This window comes from Ceratotherium simum, chromosome X, assembly GCF_057802395.1.
Source record: "Ceratotherium simum simum isolate JZ-2026a chromosome X, ASM5780239v1, whole genome shotgun sequence".
In the NCBI taxonomy this organism is placed as follows: Eukaryota; Metazoa; Chordata; class Mammalia; order Perissodactyla; family Rhinocerotidae; genus Ceratotherium; species Ceratotherium simum.
Genome location: NC_141940.1, coordinates 85,653,248 through 85,673,926, shown reverse-complemented (window position 1 = coordinate 85,673,926; position 20,679 = coordinate 85,653,248). Strand labels below are relative to the sequence as shown.

The 20,679-nt window shown below is 39.0% G+C and overlaps 1 protein-coding gene across 2 annotated transcripts in view; it reads left to right on the top strand.

Annotated features, from left to right (window-relative positions):
• Nucleotides 1-19,088, top strand: part of FAM120C (family with sequence similarity 120 member C) — a 106,726-nt gene extending 87,638 nt beyond the window's left edge. The window contains exons 11-16 of one of the 2 annotated variants that reach the window (XM_004443213.3): nucleotides 5,413-5,527; nucleotides 7,559-7,768; nucleotides 8,945-9,146; nucleotides 11,097-11,235; nucleotides 11,618-11,675; nucleotides 15,193-19,088. In XM_004443213.3, coding sequence (XP_004443270.2) covers nucleotides 5,413-5,527; nucleotides 7,559-7,768; nucleotides 8,945-9,146; nucleotides 11,097-11,235; nucleotides 11,618-11,675; nucleotides 15,193-15,444 — 976 coding nt within the window. In that variant the 3' untranslated portion in view covers nucleotides 15,445-19,088. The remainder of the gene's footprint in view (nucleotides 1-5,412; nucleotides 5,528-7,558; nucleotides 7,769-8,944; nucleotides 9,147-11,096; nucleotides 11,236-11,617; nucleotides 11,676-15,192) is intronic. The other variant, XM_087427044.1, reaches the window with a different exon arrangement.
• Nucleotides 19,089-20,679: the final 1,591 nt, after the last annotated feature.

The following is a 20,679-nucleotide window of genomic DNA, read 5'->3' as shown; positions in this document are numbered from 1 at the left end:
CAAAAAGGGAAGATATAAAAAGGGGAAGATCGATAACTATGACTGCATCTGTATGCCACAATACGTAAAATTAAAAGACAAATGACAAACTGGGAAAATATTTGCAACAGTTAGGACAGACAAGTGTGTCACTATTCTCAAATATATAAAAGCTTTTTAAATACTAGCACCCCAAAACAAAAGTGGGTAAATGACATTCTCTTCAGATTCATTTGTTTACAAGAAACAAAAGCCACTCAATTATCTTACTGTAAAGATATAACAGGTAGTCTCCTAGTCATCCAAGAACAAGAAAAGTGGTGCATACAGGGAATAGTGCTGGAAAGGCAGGAATGGAGAGCGCCCACTCGCTCAGGGGCATGAGTAGCTCTTCTTCCTGCTTGTCTGTTTCATCTGTCTTTGAATCTCTTACCTCAAATTCTCAAGACTCGGGCAAGCCATGGATTTATTTGACTTGGCTCAGCTGTCCACCCTGTGTCCAAATAGCTGTCTCTATTATAAAGATAAGGCTTTAGATTATCTGAGAAGGAGTTATAGACAGAACAAGCAAATTAACTGAAATGTCTATGATGGACATAGACCAGTCATAGAAGTAAACATGTGTTTGGAAAAAATATGCAACCTCATCATTAGCAATCAAAGAGACAGAAATTTAGTGGCAAGGGACTTTTTTTGCCTCTTAAATCATGAAAGATTAATGATAATCCATGCTGACACACTGCTGAAGATAGGACAAACTGGTGTGGAAAACAATTTTGCAATATGTATTGAGGACCTTTAAAATGGACATAACCTTTGATATAATAATTCTACTTCTAGGAATCTATCCTAAGGGAATAAATAATCTTTGTAGTATTATTTGTATACAAGAAAAAATATGAACAGTATAAGTTTCCAACATTGCAGCAATGTTTAAGTAAATTGATACACTCATATGATGAACATGCTATCCTTAAAAATCATGTTGTGGAAAAGTAGTCAATGAATGAGAAGTTCTCATAGTATAATGTTGAGTGAACAAAGCAGGATACAATATTCTAGGTATAGTATGAAAGGGAAAAATTGAGATTTGAGATACTAGGAAGAAAGAAGTCAAAATCATAGCAATCTTAATGGTGGTTATATCTGAATGAGAAGAGTGCAAATTATTTCAGTTTTTATTTTTCATTTTCTTTATACATTTTTTTGCTTTTTTTACATTTTCTGAAAGAGAATAAACTTGAGTTTTGTAATCAGAATAAAATCATGAATGTTATTTAAAATTAAAAGAAGTGGAGTAAAAGGGGAGACTCCCAAATATTAAAACATATTTAAAATTTAAGTCAGTATGGTACTGACATGAGAAATAAACATGGAATAAATAGGATAGAAATAGATCTTTGTACCTATGAGAATTTAATATATGATATGGGGGCTTCACCAAATAGTAAAGGAAAGATTATACCATAATTGGCTCAGTTATGAGTGGTACCCAGGAGTGCTGCTGTGCCAGGCACTATGCTGAGTTTTTTTACGTGCATTTTCTCCTTTACTTACTACACCTTTTGAGATGAAGGTAGTATTATCCCCATTTTAGAGATGAACGACTAAAGTCCCTAGAGTTTAAAGCATTCGTTCAGAGTCACATAGAAAAGAAGTTGTGGAACCTAGATTGGAACCAAGTATGTCAGACTCCAAGTCTGCATTCTTTGCTACCACATTCTGTGTATATAAAGTTCTTGGCACGGTATCTAGAATACAAAAGGCATTTAGTAAATGTTATTCCTATGAGTAACTTTTAGGTGCTGCATATGTTATAATGTAATAAATAATACTTGTATATAGTGTGTATAATAATGTAAATACTACTAATAGTAATAAGATGTCATCTTGTCATTGAGATTGAGGAACTTCCTTGGGAAATTAGTAATGCTGTAGTTTTTCCACAGAAACTACCTATTGGAATCATATAATTAAAAAAATAGCACATAAGGAGCATCACTAAATATTGGTTGATTTAATAATTAGTATTTCCTGCTGTCTCATTTATGTCTCTCTCACTCCTCTGACTCTTTGAACCCTATACTCTCTGTCTCATAATTCATTCAAGGCTGGTTGAATAGCAATGCTGGCCAAAAGATGGAGCTAGCATTTCCTTCTGAATATCCTGACATTGACTTATTTTTCCAGCAAACATTTAGTGAGCGGCCATTCTGCCATGCACCATACTAAGATTAGAGAGACTTGAAAAATTGCAAATTAACATTAACGTATAAACCAAACAAAACAAAAAATTCAAATCCCTAGGAAATTAAATGTTCCCTCCTCTGTGAGGCATTCTCTGATTCTCCCAGGTAAATTAGTCACTTTCTCCTTACAGCACCCAGAACAATCTGCTCAACTTGTAAAATCACATTCTTCCTGTTGTATTAGTCTTTCTGTGAGCCTGCCTCTCCTACACTTGACTCCTTTAAGAGTTCCTTTAGGTCAGTTTTTCTTTCGTAGTGGTCAGGATGTGACTGGTACACTTCTCCTTTGGAGGATTTTTGTTGAGGTTTTTTGGGTTTTGGTTTTTCTGGCATGACCTGATTGATACATTCAGTCAGTCCCCCAATAAATATTTACTGATACCTACTCTATGCCATGTACTATGCTATACAGTTCATAAAAAATAGAAGTAATAAACAAGACAATAGACAAGGACAAACAAACAAGGTCCTAAACCTCATAGGAACTCACATGGGCACTTGAAAAGAGTATGTTTTCTTTGTACAAAATCAGTCACACATTTGAACCTTATTTATTGTATTAATCAAATCTTCTGTGACTTTAAATTTATTTTAGGTATATTTTACATGTCATAGCTTGATGGTAGTATACTAAAGTCTCTCACTGTAATTGCATTTTCTGTTCATTTTCTTCTATTTTTGCTTTACATTTTGCCAACAAAATAAGATGAAAAGATTAAAAGTAAAAGAATAGGCAAAGGTAAATCAAGGAACTACAAATCAAAAGAAACAATATTAATAGATAATATAGTCCTCAAGTCAAAAAAAGCATTAAGGAGGACAAAGGAGAATATTTTATATTGGTAGAAGGTAAAAGCTATGAATTATGTACTACATAATATAACATCAAAAAATCTTAAATAGATTATAAAGTATGCTTAAATTTTCCAAGTAGAGAATGTGTGGGCAGGGAAGAGGATGGAAATTGTTCTGGGCAAAGGGAAGTTTTGTGTGGCCTGGGAAGCTCAATTATTTAGAATTTAGTTCCTAAAGAAGCAACAGGGCTTGTTGGCATGTCCTGCAATCCCAGAACCATCCTGGAGTTCAGAGAAATGACAGTTTGGGCTTGAAGAAAGAGTAATGGTGGTAGGGCTGCCTGCATTGTGATCATGCCAGATGAGGAACAGCAGGTTAGAGATTTGAAGTCAGGCTGTCTGGCTGCAAAGCCCAGGCTTTTTCCATGGTACCATACTGCCTCCTGGTAGTAGTAACTAGGCCAGGGTCCCTAGGAACCTATCCCATGTGCCACTCAGAGGAGACCAGCCCTTGCTTTAAATGCCAAGTTTCTGAAGTCTCACACAGCTCCAATAATTATGAATGATCATTGTCTTGTGGGCCTTCAGGGAGCTAAGGACATAGACTTTGTACTGATGTATTTGTATTTTTTCATCTCTCTCTCTCTCTTCCTCTTTCTGTATTCTTGGTGCCTAGAACAGTAAAGCATATTCAGTTCATGAAATTCAATTCAAATACTCATCAATGAGTACTTACTTATTTAATTAGTGGATTTCCTGTCTTGGGGAATAGCCCCATCATCCAGCCATCTGCCTAAGCCAGAATTCTAGGAATCTTAGACTTCCCTTTTATTATCTCCTTCCCATAAAATCCATGACCAGATCCTATGGATTTATCTCCTTACTAGCTCTTGTCTTTGTCCCCTGGCCCCCTCCATCCCTTCAGCCGGTGCCTTTGTTCCAACCTCTTTGGCCACAGATTGCTGCAGTTGCCTCCCGACTAGTATCCATGACTCTTGTCTCTTACCCTCTGAGCCAGTCAATATCAAACCAGTCAATATCACTCTTCTGCTGACAATCCTTAAGTGTCTTATATTTTTATGATGAAGGTCCACATTCCTTAATACTGTTTTTGAGACCCTTTATGATCTGGCCTACTTTTTTTCCCCTAGTTTTATTGAAAAACAATTGGTATACATCACCTTGTAAGTTTAAGGCACACAGCATGATGGTTCTATTTACATATATTTTGAGATGATTACCACAATAGGTTTAGTTAACATCCTTCATCTCATATAAATACAATAAAAAGAAGAGGAAAAAAATTCTCCTTGTGATGAGAACTCTTAGGATCTTCTCTCTTAACAACTTTCCTATATATCATACAGCAGTGTTAACTGTAGTCATCATGTAGTACATTACGTCTCTAGCATGTCTTTGTACCTTTTGACCACCTTCCTCCAATTCCCCTGCCCCCCACCCTCCGCTTCTGGTAACCACAAATGTGATCTCTTTTTTTTTATGTTTGGTGTGTTTTTTAAATTAGATTCCACATATAAGTGAGATCATACAGTATTTGTCTTTCTGTCTGACTTATTTCACTTAGCATAATGCCTTCAAGGTCCATCCGTGTTATTGCAAATGGTAGGATTTCCTCTTTTTTTATGGATGAATAATATTCCATTGTATCTATATACCACAACATCTATATCCATTCATCCATTTATGGACACTTAGGTTGTTTCCATGTCTTGGCTATTGTAAATAATGCTGCTATGAATACGGGGGAGCAGATATCTTTTTGAATTAATGTTTTCGTTTCCTTTAGGTATACTCCCAGAAGCGGAATTGCTGGATCATATATAGTAGTTCTATTTTTAATTTTTTGAGGAACCCTCATACTGTTTTCCATAGTCTGGCCTACTTTCTAATCTCACCTCCTGTCACTGCAAACCTGCTTAGCTCCAGCACTGCAGAACCTGGTATATCATTCTGAACTCCACACCTCCATGCCTTCACACATACTGTTCCCTCAGCCTAGAATATCCTTTCCCCACCTTTTCTCTCACTAATTTCTACAGGCCCTTTGGAACTCAGCTCCTGATGATTTTTTTTCAGGATGTCCTCCTTCACTCTTCCAGTCATAGCCCTCTTCTGTGCACTCGTAGCACCGTGTGCATTCTTCTGTCTTGGTATTTAACACACTGTCCTGTCATTGTTGACGTACATGCCTGTATCCTCTACCACCCAGACTGCAAGTAACCAAAGGCAGAGATTCTTTTACTTTATTCCATTGGAATTGCCAAAACCTAGCCTAGGATCTGGCCCATGATAGTTTCTTAGCTTAATAAGTATTTGTGAGATGGATAGATAAACTTTTGTGGCTTAATAATGATACTTCCATTTTCTAGGTACATGGTTCAATGGCCTGGTGGCCGAATCCTGCATCGCCATGAGTTAGACACCTTCCTTGCACAGGCAGTGTCTACCCAGCTTTATGAACCAGATCAACTTCAAGAACTCAAGGTGATTTGATCCATCCTCATTTAAATTCTTTCTTTTATGTGCTCATAGCTTTACTTTAGGTCATTTTTCCTGGAGCTGGGGAGAAGAGTAGGTTCTACAAGTAAATGTTTGATTTACTTTAGCCAAATATTTATGTCTATTAATAAAACCAAGAGGTACCTGCAACACTGTTCCCATACTGATGGGTGAGAATGGACCGAAAAGATGGATATTGTGCGAGACAAATAAGTTGTGGCCCATAGACCACAGTAAGGTTTCTGACTCTTGCAAGATACACTACAGGGAACTTATCCTGGTGTCCTCTGTTTGTCTCTGAGTAAATGTCCACCCTCCCCTTTTAATGATACTTTTAGGCTATTAGAGGGAAGTCTAGAAAAGCATAAGGAAGAAAATAAATCTACCATATAACTGAAGACAGTAGAACATAGTAGGTTAAAGGGGAGGCTCTGAAGCCAGGCTGCCTTGGGTTTGAATCCTAGCTTCATTGCCTCCTAGCTGGGTGACCTTGGGCAGGTTGCTTAACCTCTCTAGTTTCAGTCTCCTTACTTGTAGAGTTATAAGGATATTAAATAAAATAGTCCATGCAAAACACTTAGAACAGTGTCTCACATATTTTAAGTACACAGTACTCAATAAATATTAGCTATTAATGTAGGACAATCCTCTCCCAACTTCAGTACCCATGACCCTTTGAGGTCCTAGGATAAACTAGAAGAATATCAAGTCCAACAAGACTTGCAAAATCTTAATTTAAGTGAAGTCAACTAGGAGAAAGATGAAACAGTCTAAGGCAAACAGTGGGTGGTTCCTTTTTACAGTAAATGTAATATTGCTTGGTCCTAGAGCTGTTACCAACTCCAGACCACACCTAGGAGGGGACCTGCAAGTATTTCCCCTTTTCCTATTAAAGCCATATAACACACCAACTTGAGGTAACCACTATGAACATTTTGATGGTTCCTTCCAATCTTTCATCATGTATTTTTTACATAGTTGAGATATTGTTTATGTAATTATATATTATATATTTTTACTTAACATAGCACATATTTTTTATGTCTTAAAAATTTTTAGTAAATAATATTTTATCATATAGATATATCATTTAATTATTATAATGTTGGCCATTTGGTTTCCAGTTTTCCCCTATTATATGTAATGTTATAATTAACATCTTTATGCACTGAGCTTTATTCACATCTGTACTTCCTTAGAATAGATTCCTGCAAGTAGAATTTCTCAGTCAACAAATGTGAACATTTTCAAGATTCTTGATACATATTGCTTAATTGTAATATACATTCCTCATCAGATTTATATGAGTGTGCCCATTTATTTCACTGTATCTTCATTAGCATTGGGTGTTTTTTGGGTCTTTAGTTTTTAAATATTTTCTAATTTGACAGGCAAAAAAAATTGGTATCTCAAGTTGGTGTCTTTTAAAATTTTAAAGCTGATGTCTTTTTTTTTGTGACGAGTATCTTTCAAATAGTCTCAGGGAAAGACAGGGATAGAAGCTGCTTGTGCACTCAAATGTCTATGTTGAAAGGCAACATGTTCAAATTTAACTGGAATAATCAGTATGGCAGGAATAAGAGTAAATGTAACTGATAACAATAGTTTTTTTTTTTTTAATTTTTTGTTTATTGCAGTAACATTGGTTTACAACATTGTAAAAATTTCAGGTGTACATCACTACACCTCCACTTCTGCACAGATTACATCATGTTCACCACCAAAACACCAACTACAACCCATCACCACACACATGTACCGAACCATCCCCTTCACCCCCCTCCCTCCCCCCTCCCCCCTGGCAACCACCAATCCAATCTCTGTCCCTATGTGTTTGTTTATTGTTGTTATTATCTACTACTTAATGAAGGAAATCATACGGTATTTGACCTTCTCCCTCTGACTTATTTCACTTTGCATTATACCCTCAATGTCCTTCCATGTTGTCACAAATGGCTGGATTTCATCGTTTCTTATAGTTTCTTAATAGTAGTTTTTCTTCTGTGGTGTTTTCAGATTGAGAAACTGGATGCCCGAGGTATCCAGCTTGCTGCCCTCTTCATGAGTGGAGTTGACACAGCTCTGTTTGCTAATGATGCCTGTGGCCAGCCAGTCCCTTGGGAGCACTGCTGCCCCTGGATTTACTTTGATGGCAAGCTGTTCCAGAGCAAGCTAATTAAAGCAGGCCGAGAGCGAGTATCCCTGGTTGAGCTGTGTGATGGCCAGGTACCAGCATGTTGGGCAGCTGCTAAGGGCCATCTCTGATCTGCTGTGGGGATGAATGAGCAGGGAGGGGAAAGGAGCACAGACATTGGGAGGGAGGTAGCAGAAGTGGGAGAATGTGTCTGACCTTAACCTAATATGGTCAACAATAGTCCCAAAGGCACAGAGTCTGATACGTACATCTTATAAAATCATATGTTAGAAAAAATTTTTTATGAGCTTCATGTTTTCATATTCCTTTTCTTATTCTGGGTATTTCTTCACCATGAATATCAGATATACTATATGCCTTTCCTCTAATTCTTAGAATTTCATTTCCCTTATTTACAAAAACTGTAAGTCACTTTTGTAAGTGATGACATTTTTTGTATAGAAACTATGTTTGGAAATAGAAGAGGGTAGTAAAGTAGATGACAGAGTAGAAGCAGTGGATTTTTTGCAATGAAACCTTGGGAAAGATGAGAGAAGGCAAGGGAAAGGAACCCTTACTTACTCCTTTATCTGTTTGGGGGGAATGAGCTGAGGGACTAGAGCAGGGATTGGCAAACTACCCCAAAATTCCAACAATTGGAATTTTTATTCCAATAAAGTTTTAATTGGAACAGAGCCACATTCATTCGTTTATGGCAGAGTTGAATAGTTGTGACAGAGACCACATGGCCTACACAGCCTAAAATATATGGCCCTTTTCAGAACAAGTTTGCCGCCCTCTGGACTAGAGGCATGGACTTAATCCTGGACAGGGGTCAGGGTCGATAATCCTGGGTATGGGGGAGAAGGTTAAAAGGCTTTGTATATGTCAAGTTTTTATTCTTCTCTCTTTTACCTAATTCTGTTACCTCCCCCTTAAAAAATGGCCTAGTCTGTTGCTGGCCATGTAATAGACCACAGGTAAATACTTACTGTTATATTTGTCTTCCTTGACCTAGTTAATGTGACTTACAAGCCCTCGGTCAGAACTAGTATGATGGTATTGTGGTGTTCTGCAAAGAGTGGGAGCTTTGCTGTCAGACAGGCTTTCGTGACTGTGTCGCCTTGAGCCATTTAATTCCAGGCCTCGATTCCCTTAATGGGAATAGACTCGTGAGACTCTACCTAGAGTGCCCAATACTGTGCCTGAAACATAGGAGAAATTTAAAAAATGGCAGCTGCTATTATTATTCTGTTCTTCATTTGAAGGCTGACCTGGCAACCAAAGTGGAAAAGATGAGACAGAGTATCCTTGAAGGAGTCAACATGAACCATCCACCGCCTTCTGCTCTACTTCCGTCACCTACTTTTGTGCCTCCCATGGTGCCCTCTCTCTACCATGTTTCACTTTATTCCCGAGCCATGGGCTCAATGCCACCTCCTCTTCAAGGAAGGAGCCGAGGGTTTGCAGGTCAGTACCTAAGAATGAGGTATTTTTCATCCTCAATCTATTTCATAATAACTCATCCAGTAATTATTGCCAGTTACGGAATCAGCAGTTTCACATATATCTTATCCTTTTTACCTTCTGTGCTGTGTTGTGATAGTTTGAAGAGCAGCTTATTGAGATGGAAGGGTGTAGCCTGGGGAAGAAAGTCCATTGACTCCCTAGACCACTCTCCATAGAGGTGGTTGGTGCCTAAGGATTTGACTTTCATCAACCAAACTCATGAAGTAACTGATGTGGAAACCAGGAGCCACTTTATTATTTTTGAGAACTATAACTCATGTGAACTGGATCTTCATGGTTGCTGGTTAGCTCACTCATTCCCCAGAGGCAGATGTACCCAGGAGCTTGCAGGAAGAGCAATGGGAGGTCAGAGTAAATGACCAGTGTCAGCAGACAACCATAGCCTGATGTACTCATGTCCACTCTGGGGGTAGACCTGACATATTTCCAAAAGCATGGAGAGAAATAAGTCACAGTCCATGCCTTCCAGGGGATTGCAGTTTAGTGGGGAAAGCAAATAAACACACACACACACACATTCATACACACACATATATATACACACACACTTATGTATAAATTATGGTGACACCTGAGCTACAATTTAGTGATAAATAGACAGTCATGCTTGGGTAGCTCAGATACTGATCCTGATAATTCGAACAACCTGTCCCCTGGTGAAATGGGATATTTTAATGGGGACATTTTAACATGAAATATCGAGCTTCTACGATCAGGTGAGGGTATCATTGCTATGGTTGAAGGTGTTTGTTGTTCATTGCTTGTCACTTTAAAAATAATAAAGCTGGAAGTTGAAGTTTGTCGTAAATTTAGAGTCACAAAATTCAGTGTGGTTGTTTAGCTCAAGGCTGTGCTTAGAGGAGCAGTGTGAATGTCTGCTCTGGTAACTGCCTGTTCAGTCAGGCAATGATCAAGTCTTACAAACCAGGGAGCCAGCCACTCATTCCATTCCTTGAAGGTGACTTTACAGATCCCTGCTCTGATTCTTTCCATGTTGATTTTATTGTGTCTCAGAAGATAGCCTTAATTACGTCCAAGTCCTCGGGAGGTCCTCACCATTGCCCCAGCTCCCAGTGATGCTTAGTCTCCAGTTATTGGTGGTTCATGAGGAGCCTCCTGCCTCTTTAAAGGCCACAATAAGATGCCCAAATGCAAATCTTTCTTGCCTTCCTAGGAGTAACTAGCACCCTAGTTCCTTAGACTTCCACTTTTATATAAACGAAGTGCTCTTTACTAACAACCTGCCAAGTGAGTGAGGGGTTATTAACATTTAGATTTTTTCCATAAACTAAAATTAAAGATTTATTAGAACTCTGTATTTTATGAAGGCTTCCTTTTTGTGCCAAATTACAAAGCTCTATTGTGCTTGTAAGCTCATACACACAGAGTTGGAATTTCCTGTTTTAAGGAGATATCATGCTATCCTGTCTTGAATTGGTTCTGGTTTTCAACTGTTGCTATTCTTGCCTTTCAATTATAAATTACTGCTAGTATAGTTTCGATATTTTCAGTTTTGTTTGGTTGTTTGGCTAATCCTCCAATGTGTAGTGATACGTATTTGAATCAAAAGTGGTTTTGGCCTATAATTTTCTATTAACTAAATTTTAAGACATTCATTCTTTCAACAAATATTGAATGCCTACTATGTGTCAGGCTCTGTAGTTGAAAAATGAATCATCCACACCCCACTTGCTAAAGTAGATGTATACAGATCTTCAAACCAGTCTCCCTAAAGTTGCTCCCACCATGACCCTTTGTTTTTATCATGGAATCTTTTTATCATAGAGAAATGGAAATAAGCAGAGTAGGTGGGCTGTAGGATCTTTTGTTTCACCCTTGATCCTACCTTGCACTTATCATACATTACTGCCATTCTTCCTCTCTTTTTAGGTCTCCATCCAATCCCACCCCAAGGAGGAAAACTGGAGATTGCCGGAATGGTTGTGGGCCAGTGGGCTGGCAGCAGATCCTCCAGGGGCCGAGGCTCCTTTGGCATGCAAGTGGTTTCTGTCGGTGGGCCAGGAAAGGGGTATGTATTCAAATAGATTGGTATGAACTAGTGTCAATCAAGGTGCCCTTGGGAAAATGCCCAGCTATTGAATCCTTCTAAGGTAAGAGGCATTAACTAATTTTCCATTTTTAAAGCCAGTTTTCAGTTTAGTTCAGCAAACATATACTAAATGCCCTGCCTCAATGAAAAAGTTTTTGCCCTAGAGGAGGACATGGGACACAGAACAATTCAGTATAATGTAGAAATGACAGAGATAGAGGTTTACAGTGGTAACAGAGAGGAGGGGCATCTAACTTAAGAGGGTCAAACTTCCTAGAGGAGGTGAGTAGTTAACTAAGTAAAAATGGGGATATGGGCTTTATATGTTTCTCATGCTCACTTTTTCCTCCAATTTCTAAAGGCATGGAAAAGAACAAACTGGTAGAGGATCCAAAGGACATAAAAAAGGAAATAAACAAGTAAGCACCTTTTTGATATTATCTAGCTTCTGTTTGATACCTCTTGTCTTTTCAGCTAAATTGCAAGAGATCAGATCAGGCATGGAAACCTGGGAGCTTTCATAGCTTTTCTCGGCATTTAATTTCAATCCCCTGCTCTCTAGTGGTCTAGTGAGGGTTAGCCTGCCCAGGCTGTTCCCACAGGGCTACAGTGTCATCCTTTCCCTGAGTGAGGCCACAAGATAGAAACTAGGTACTATGTCCTAAAGACCTACCCATAGCATCGTATGTGTTACATGCAGCCATAAAGGGGCCAGAGTGAAGTTAACAGTAGGATTGGCAGCAGCATGCCTGAGCTTCTGAGGAGCTACCAGAGATGCTTAGAAAATGGGATTTTTGCCTCTGCTGAATATGGGAGCAGAGAAGCATTGTCATTCTGCTTATTCTTAATGGCTCAGAATGGTCTTAAACTTTTTTCTAATCTATACCTTTAATTATATCACAGTTCCCACTGGTCTTCATTAGACACCCTCTTCTTCCCCCAAATATGAAGGGCTCTTCTTGTAGTGATCCAAAATCTTGTTCTGGACTCAGACTGATGGGCTCCTCATAGTATAGCAGCTACCATTTCTTGAGTGCCCACTTTCTACCAAGCCCTCTTCTAAACATTTTACATGTAGTCTGTAATCCTCACAAGGGTCACTGACTAGACCACACTGCAAGGCACCTTTGTCATTAGTTCTCAATCCCAAATCAGCTCTCCTGTATACAGCTAGCCCTCATTGCATCCATGTTAACCCGTTGTCTAATGTATTCTCAAAGAATACAGATTTTCTTTAATGTTATTTTGAGCCCCAAATGGAATTAGAATGGTAAGTCCCCCACACAAAGCATTTTGTAATGCACTCTAAAGCCAGAGAGCAATGACTTTGGGATTTTTCCAAAGCGTCTCAGCTTTTTCCAGAAGTTGTTCAGTAAGGTAAAAGCGATTACGCCTAGAAGGAAAACTGGTCATTCACATGGGCTCCCATAAGGTAATACAGCCTTGGTGAATTCATCATGATTCAGGGTCTAATCATGAGGCATACAGTCTGAAAACGCTGATATTTTTGGTACGATAAAGTGGATCCATCGCTCAGTGGTTGACTCACATTAACCAAGATCACAGAAATAGCTATGTGGATATGTCTAAAAAAATGGAGAGGTGGGGAGGAGAAGGGAGGGAATGAAAGAGAAAGTACTGATTTACAGTACTTTATCACAATAAAGTACTTTATATGGTAATTATTGGGATATATTGTACACTTACTCTTTTCCAGTCACTCTTATAAATACATATGAGGTATTTATTATTCTCCATTTTAAACAGGAGTAAACTGAGGCTCAGAGGGATGAAGCATCTTGCCCAAAATTCTCCATCAAGTCAGTATTAGAGTTGACATTCCAACCTGAGCTGAATGATTCCACAGCCCTAGGCTATGCTGATTCCATTACAGTATAACAACTCTAATTGTTAGAGACAAGATTCAGACCCAGGTCTGGCTGACTCTAGTGCATATGCTCTTAACCATTTCTACCAGAGCTTTCTTTCTCTAAGTGCAAGCTGCAAGGGGGGACATGGTATCAGAAGTTTGCTTGAGGACATGGAATTAAAACAATAATATTAGCTAGCATTTATTGAGTTCTTACAGTGTGCCAGGCACAACATGTTCTAAGTGCTTTACATGGAGTGTCTCATTGAATCCTTATAGGAACCTATGAAATAGATATTGTTATTTTTTCTATTTTACAGATGAGGAAACTGAGGGAAAACAAGGGATGGTAGATGATCTTAAGTTTCTCTTAGCTAAGATTGCTGGGGGTACTGTTATCTACTCAAGAGGCAGCCTGGCCAAGAAAATCCTCGTATTGACTTTGTTTTTAGTTAAGGCATCTTCCCTGGACAGAGCTGCTACCGATTACCTTGCCAACTCTCCTTTTTCTGTTCAGTCACTGTTTCTTCAGAGTATGAGATAATTAATTGTTTCACCTTATTAAATCTGCTTACATTATAGTCCTGTCTTCTTAAGATTATTGTGTGGTGATGGGTTGTAATTAGTATATTGGTGGTGAACATGATGTAGTCCATGCAGAAATAGAAGTACAATGATGTACACCTGAAATTTTTGCAATGTTATAAACCAATGTTACTGCAATTAAAAAAAAAAAATAAATAAATAAATAAAAAAAAAAACAAAAAACAAAAAAAAAAAAAAAAAAAAAAAAAAAAAAGATTATTCCTAGGCCACTGGAATTTTGTGTGTTTTCAAATTCTTAAGTCACTTATTTATAACATTTTGATTTCTTTGTTGACTCCCTCAGGTGGCTAATTCCATCCATTGTGTGGATTTTTACGAGTTTCATCTTATTTCCAGGTTCTTGAGCAACACCTCATAGTAGCCCCTATGTGGTATAGGCTTTGGAACCAAATGATTTAGCTTTGAATCTGGCTCTGCCACTTACCACTTCTGTGACCTTGGATAAGTTGCTTAACCTCTCTGGGCCCTAGTTTCCTCATCTATAAAATGGAGAAATTGATCTACCTCACAGAGTTGTTATGAGTATTAAATGAGATGATACATGTAAAGTGTTTAGCACAGAGCCTGGAACATAGGAAGTGCTCAATAAAAATTAGTAGTTATTATTTATAATTGACCACAAATTCAACAGGTATTAGATTTCCATTATGTATTGTATCTTAGTGAAAAGAACAAGATCTTTGGAGTCAAACAGACTGGGATGCAAGTCTAGGTGTGCCTTTACTTTTTTGAGGCTCATTTGTCTTATCTGTAAAATGAACAACAGAGTACCTGGCATGCCCAACCACTGACTAATCAGAAGCTGCTATTATTCCTAATAACATTCATTGAGAGCCAGCACTGCACTTCAAGGTAATGTAGTTCATCTCATTAACATTTCAATAGCAGGCACATTCCTAGAATTAAAAGAAAAACAGGTGATTACTTTTAGTTATGAAAGATTCTGTGGAATATTGCACATAGATTTTATGGTTTGTTTTCCTTTCCTTTCCTTTCTATGTCCAATTGTCAGCATTGGACAGCATTGCCTGGCAGTTAAGAAAATAGACTTTAGAGGCTAACCAACCTGGAGTGGAATCCTGGCCCCACCACTTTCTATCTGAGTGTCCTTGAGCAAGTCACTTTAATCTTTCTGAGCCTCAGCTTCCTAATCTGTAAATGGAACATCATAATTATTTACGGCCCCTATTAGTATTAGAAAAATATATTGTAAAGCTTTGTAAATGGTAGCTGTGTCATTATTGTGTTGTTGTCATTGCCATTGGATTTTGGTCAGATCCATCTGTTGTTATCCTAAGTTCTCAGGACAGTGTTAGAGTATACTAGGTATTACAGGCTTTGGGCTTTCTGGTGTTTTTGAAGAACTGAAGCAGCTTCCGCAGGCTAGCCTATGAACATGGTTGGGAAGGGTCAGCCAGTTTGGGATTACAGTCTCCATTGAGTATCTCTGTTTTTGACAGAGCACTTCAGATGGAGTTTCTAAATCCTTGGAGCTTCATCAAGGTCAGTCTCGCTCACAGGTAAATGGAAACAATGGCACATTGATCAAGGAAGAGAAGAGTGATCATCATCTTCCAGCTCCATCACAGTGTGCCTTATCCAGAGACAGCAGCGTGTGTAATAATGGTAACCGCCACTTCCCTGTGAAGAAGGGGGAAAAGAGCCGCTTACGAGAGCAAAAGCTGGAAACTGTGGCACAACAGAAAGAATAATAATGAGCAGAAGATGGCTTCACCAGATCAGGAAGAGGGGAAAACCTATACTTTTCTGATTTTAGGCCCAAGTTAGAGGAGGACATAAATGCTTACCCTAGATTTATCCAGGATTTTGTCCTATTGTATCCATCTTTTCCCCTTCCCTGTCTTTTTCTAGGCCTCCAGACTTAGTGGTCTGCTTCTGGGAAAGCTCTGGTCAAAAAGACAAATGGCAACAGGACTAGCTCCTATTCTCAAATTGAATAGATAGCGCCAAATGCTCTTTACCTCCCCTGGGAGCCTAGTAAGGCAGTGACTGTCAGCAATCAGGTGTCATCACATAAGGCCCTATAGAAAAGTTCCAGCTTTGTTTTTCTGAGTCTTCATCATAATACTTATTTACAAAACTCATGGGGTTCTGGGGACAGCTGTTTGTGGCTTCCTACCTTGCTTTTTTCTCTCTGAAGTAGTGGGGCCTTGGTATATAACCAGTGTCCACCTCCTTCTCTTCCTTTCTCCCCACTCACCTACCCCTGAATTTTATACCACCACCTCTAGCTCTGGCCTGACAATTGGATAAGTAGATGTTTTCAGGGAAGTAAGGTAGTATTGGTTATTTTATTTTATTTTTTTATTTTTTTTATACACTTAAAAAAAAAAAAAAACTACCAATGGCCTTTGTACTGGGGGATTCAAGTGAGTCGGAAAAGTGGGCAGATTTTTCCTGCCTCTGAACTCATGTATCGTTTGTAAAATAGAAGATGTGGTGCAGTTCACCCACTCCCTGCTGCCCATACCCTGAAAGAGGGGGACTCAATGTAATGAAATTGAGTATGAAAGGGAACTCAAAAGACTGTGTGTATATGTGTGTGTGTATGTGTGTTTGTGTATCGGTGTGTGGATGGATGTATATATGAATATGTGTGTCTATATGCATACACATACCCTTTATATAAAGAGATCTATTTATCTATACATATTTTATATATATAAATATGTGTGTATATATCTATATATCTATAGATATATACACATGCATATATCTGTATATCTATAGATATACAGATATATATCTATAGATATACAGATATATGCATTCATACATACATGGTGATGTCCCAGAGGATTTACTGAATTTCCCAGAAATGCTTCCACTGCTATGGAGTGGGGGTTTCAAAAGACCACACTTTAAAATCCTTACTAAGTCAAAGCCCATCACAATTATGAGAAGATGGGCTTCTCTAAAGCAGACAAAAAGTACTTTCCAGAGATTGCCTGTTCAGAACAACAGACAGTTGGGTTATCACAAGCTTAATCTTGAACAGAGCCCTCACATCCCATATGGTGAAAACAGGAGGTTGGAATGGGATTGGGAGGAGTTGGGCATTTCCTTATGAAGGAGCAGCCTGGTTTGGAGAAAGAAAGGGGATGGGAGGTGATTACCAGGGCTTGCAGACAATTTGGAGGAGATCTGATCTGGAACTCCAGGATCAAACTGGCCTTGGGCTAGAACTGATTGTCACGAATCCGTGAAGGAGAGAGGACTAACATTGGAAAGATGGGGTAGGGAAGTGTGAGGAAATCGGCTTGTTTCATCTGTTCATTGACATTTTGACTACTGGATGTTTTCATTTGCCTTGTAAGGAAGACTTCAGAGGACTCTGGCCCAGACCTTTAGGGGTGTTCTATAAAAGGTTCCCAGCCCCCATGAGGCCAGAATCTGACCCAGACAAAGAGGCTATTCCTCCTTGCTGGAGATGCTCTTGAGACAACCTTGCATTTCCAGTTTCCGCCCTCAGCAGCCTAAGTATGAGGGATGGGAACACGGCGTGCAACAGATTAGCATTGTGTCTTCATTCAGGTATTGAGGCTTCCAGCCTCACACACCTTCTTTTGGGCTTTGTGATATTCTTGCCCAAGAAGTACATTTCTACAGGAATACAACTGACTAGCAGGGTTCTCTCTCTTTTCGAAAAAACCCCATGCCCCTTAACCCACAGCAGGTCCTTGGTGATTTTTTTCCAGACAACCAGAAGGCTGTTAGCTCACTGCCCCCTTGCAATGAGTGTATCATGAGAGATTGAAAACAGTCTGAGACTGTTTAATCCTAGTCTGGCCCAGTTGAAGAGAACACACAATTTTCAGAGGGAGGGATCCCTAGACTGCCTCTCCCCCTGCCCAGACACTTCTTACATAAACCAAAGCAGGATGACAAGAGTGCACACCTAGCCAGATATAACCAGGAACAAAGTGTACAAAAACCTCCTCTTTGGAACCAGCTCACCTAATTTGATCCCCCCTCTTCTCTTGGACCTGCCCAACCTTTCACATCATCTTGAAGGTTAGGACTTCTATATCTAGCAAGAGAGGGATTAGTAGTGAAATTAGATAGCTTGGAAATTTCTTTCTGGAGCCACAGAGGGAGGAATACTTTGGAGCTCTAAAAGTAACCAGAATCACTGAGCTGTGTTAAATCAAATATATATAGATCTCCATTTTCTAATAGGATGTACTTGGAGTTATATGGAAAGGTATTTTCTTCAGTTGCGGTTTCTGTGCATCTTGAATCTATTTGACCCAATCAAAATGACAGTATTGTTAACTCTCACAGCATTAAGATTTCTTATCTTGTAGGCATTCACTGTGAGAAGGAAAATTGCTGCTTTGACAGGGATGATTTCAGTTTGCCAAGAGGCTTGCTCTTCTCCCTTCCACACACCTCCACTTTCTCCTATCCTGGCCCAGGGTGAAACAAGTGGCTCACTTCCAAACTTGATTTTAATTTAGATTCATCATTTTGGGTTTAGAAGGTCACAAGAAAGAACAGTAAAGGGCCATATACCTATATTTTAATTTATCTGCCAAAATATACAATTTAGAAGCCAGAAAGACCTTAGTCTTTAGTTCATTAGTGGAAGATGAACTTTTTTCTAATTGGAGGACAAATTGGGGAAGGCGGTTCTGATCTTTGCTGTAAGTGCCTCTTGAAGAGACTGTCATCCTTCACTTGAGGTTCCATTTCTGCCTATGATGTGGCTTCTCTTGAACAAAGTCATATAGGAACCTCCAGAAATGACCCCTTTACCTTATAGGGCCACAAGCAAAAGCACCCTGGTTGTATATAGCCAAGGATCCCCAAGGACTTGCAGTTCTTGATCTCTGCTGGTGTGTCTTGGGGTCAGCCTACAATTCCCACCCTTATTCAGTGGCCAGTCTGGTCTGGACCAGGCCTGACAAACTTCCGCTCACTTGCATCATTTTCTTTCTGAGCCACAGGACTTCAGGTAGACTTTAAAGGCCAAGAAATGGCACTTGCTTTGGCTTGTTACATTCGATTTTTTTTCTCCATCTTGATTTTCTGGCCAAGTCACATTAACTTTTTTTGATCACTGAGAAAAACAGCCAGACAAGGCATTAGGGAGGGTGGTTAAGGTGGGGGTAGGGGGAATAATGCTTATGTAGGGTAGAAAGAACGTGGAAGTAACTGTTTGGTTATAGTGATCCAATCCATTGGAACCTTAGAATGCTCCTGTGGGCGTGTCAGTGCTACCCTTTCAGCCTCTAAGACCCTCCCCCTTTGAAATGACAATACAAGTAGACCACAGTTTAAAGTACATAGTGTAATTCTACTAAGGTTTAATCATTATACTTGTTCACTTCCTGATGCATATTTCCTAAATATGCTCGGGGTTCGGGGCGGGGTGGGGGGGTGTAAGTTTTCACTGTTCCACTGTGTGTCATTCTATATTTTTCTCCCTCCTGTGACTTTGGCATCTTCTTTTATTTGATTTTCCATCGTCTTTTCCCTTGGCTTATTGCAGTAGTCCACTGGTGCAGGTAGAGCTCAGTGCACCTATTCAGCTATTACTGCTAATTATCTTCAATATTGTCAGAGGTTATTTTGATGTTCTAAGAAAATAACTTCATTTTTTACAAAATCATCTTTTTCAAGTTAAAAGCAAAATAAAATACCCCCTGTGCTAGGGTGCCCATTTCAGCTTTTCACATTGCCCTTGTACTTTTATAAATGCTCTTTTTGTGCGTGTTGGTAGTAACTAATGACTAGTGAATTTTCATGTAAATGAAGCAAATTAATATTTCAGATTTTATTAATCTCTCATAACCCTGCCAAATCTGATGACTTCATTTTAGTTACTTCCTTGAAGACACTTCCCCTCCCACCTTTTATTTTATTCTAGTCTATTTTTGGAATAACATGCTAGGTAAAGAAACTTTAACTGCAAGGAATCAATGATTTTTAGTGCTCCCTGATAAATGATATTATTGACGAAAGTAAGAAATTCTTTCCTTGTTTTTTCCTGTGTTAATATCTCTTCTCCTGTGCTCTTGACAGTGTGTTTAGTGGACGGATAATATGTATTTCTCTTTCCCACTCCCAGATTCCAAATTCCCTGCCTTTTTGGCCCACCTCACCACAAAAGCTCCATAGTTTATTAACGTAAGTTTGAATGGATGCTTCTTAGGAGAAACTGCAGGAACTAATGGAAGCGTTTCAGAAAGGAATGAAAATGTCTCAGGAGTTGTTCTGTGATGGAAATTGGTCTGTTGTTCTGTTAATGCTGATGGAAAGAAACTTACAGTGCTTAATAAAAGTCTATTCTTTTAGTAAAAATAATTGTGAAATAATTTTGGGTGTGTGAAGTTTAATTTTTTTCTCCCATTTCTGGATCCCTTTCTGCAATTGGGGGATATACTTGTCTCAATTCAGAAGTGTTGCACAGAGATTTAGGAGCCTATTTGTGGTTGAATATCAGGGCAAGAGAGCCCGTACAAGAATCATCAAAAGAAAGGGCATTTTTGCTTCCTGATGAACTTCTTTATTTGGATGTTATAAAGGCACCTTTGACTCAACGTTTCCCAAACAGAACCCATCCTCCCTTCTGAAGCCTGCTTCTCTCCATGAGCAACACTACCTTCTACTCAATTGTCCAAACCACACACCAACCTGGGAGTTATCCTAGACTCATGCCTTTCCCTCATTTCTCAAATCTAATTCACGACAGGATCTGTTGATAACACTCAGTCATCTTTCTGTTTCTCACATCTGTCTCTTTTCTGTCCCGGCTACTGTGGCTTAGTGCAGGCCTCCTTGTGTCTCATCTGAATTGTTGCAGTTGTTCCCCTGTCTCACTCCTAACCAGACATTTGTAAGCAACATTTTGTATCTAAGTGTATATGCATTTTCCCAGTGAAAGGGCCCATCCCTTTCTTCAGGTTCTTTTGTTTTTTAAT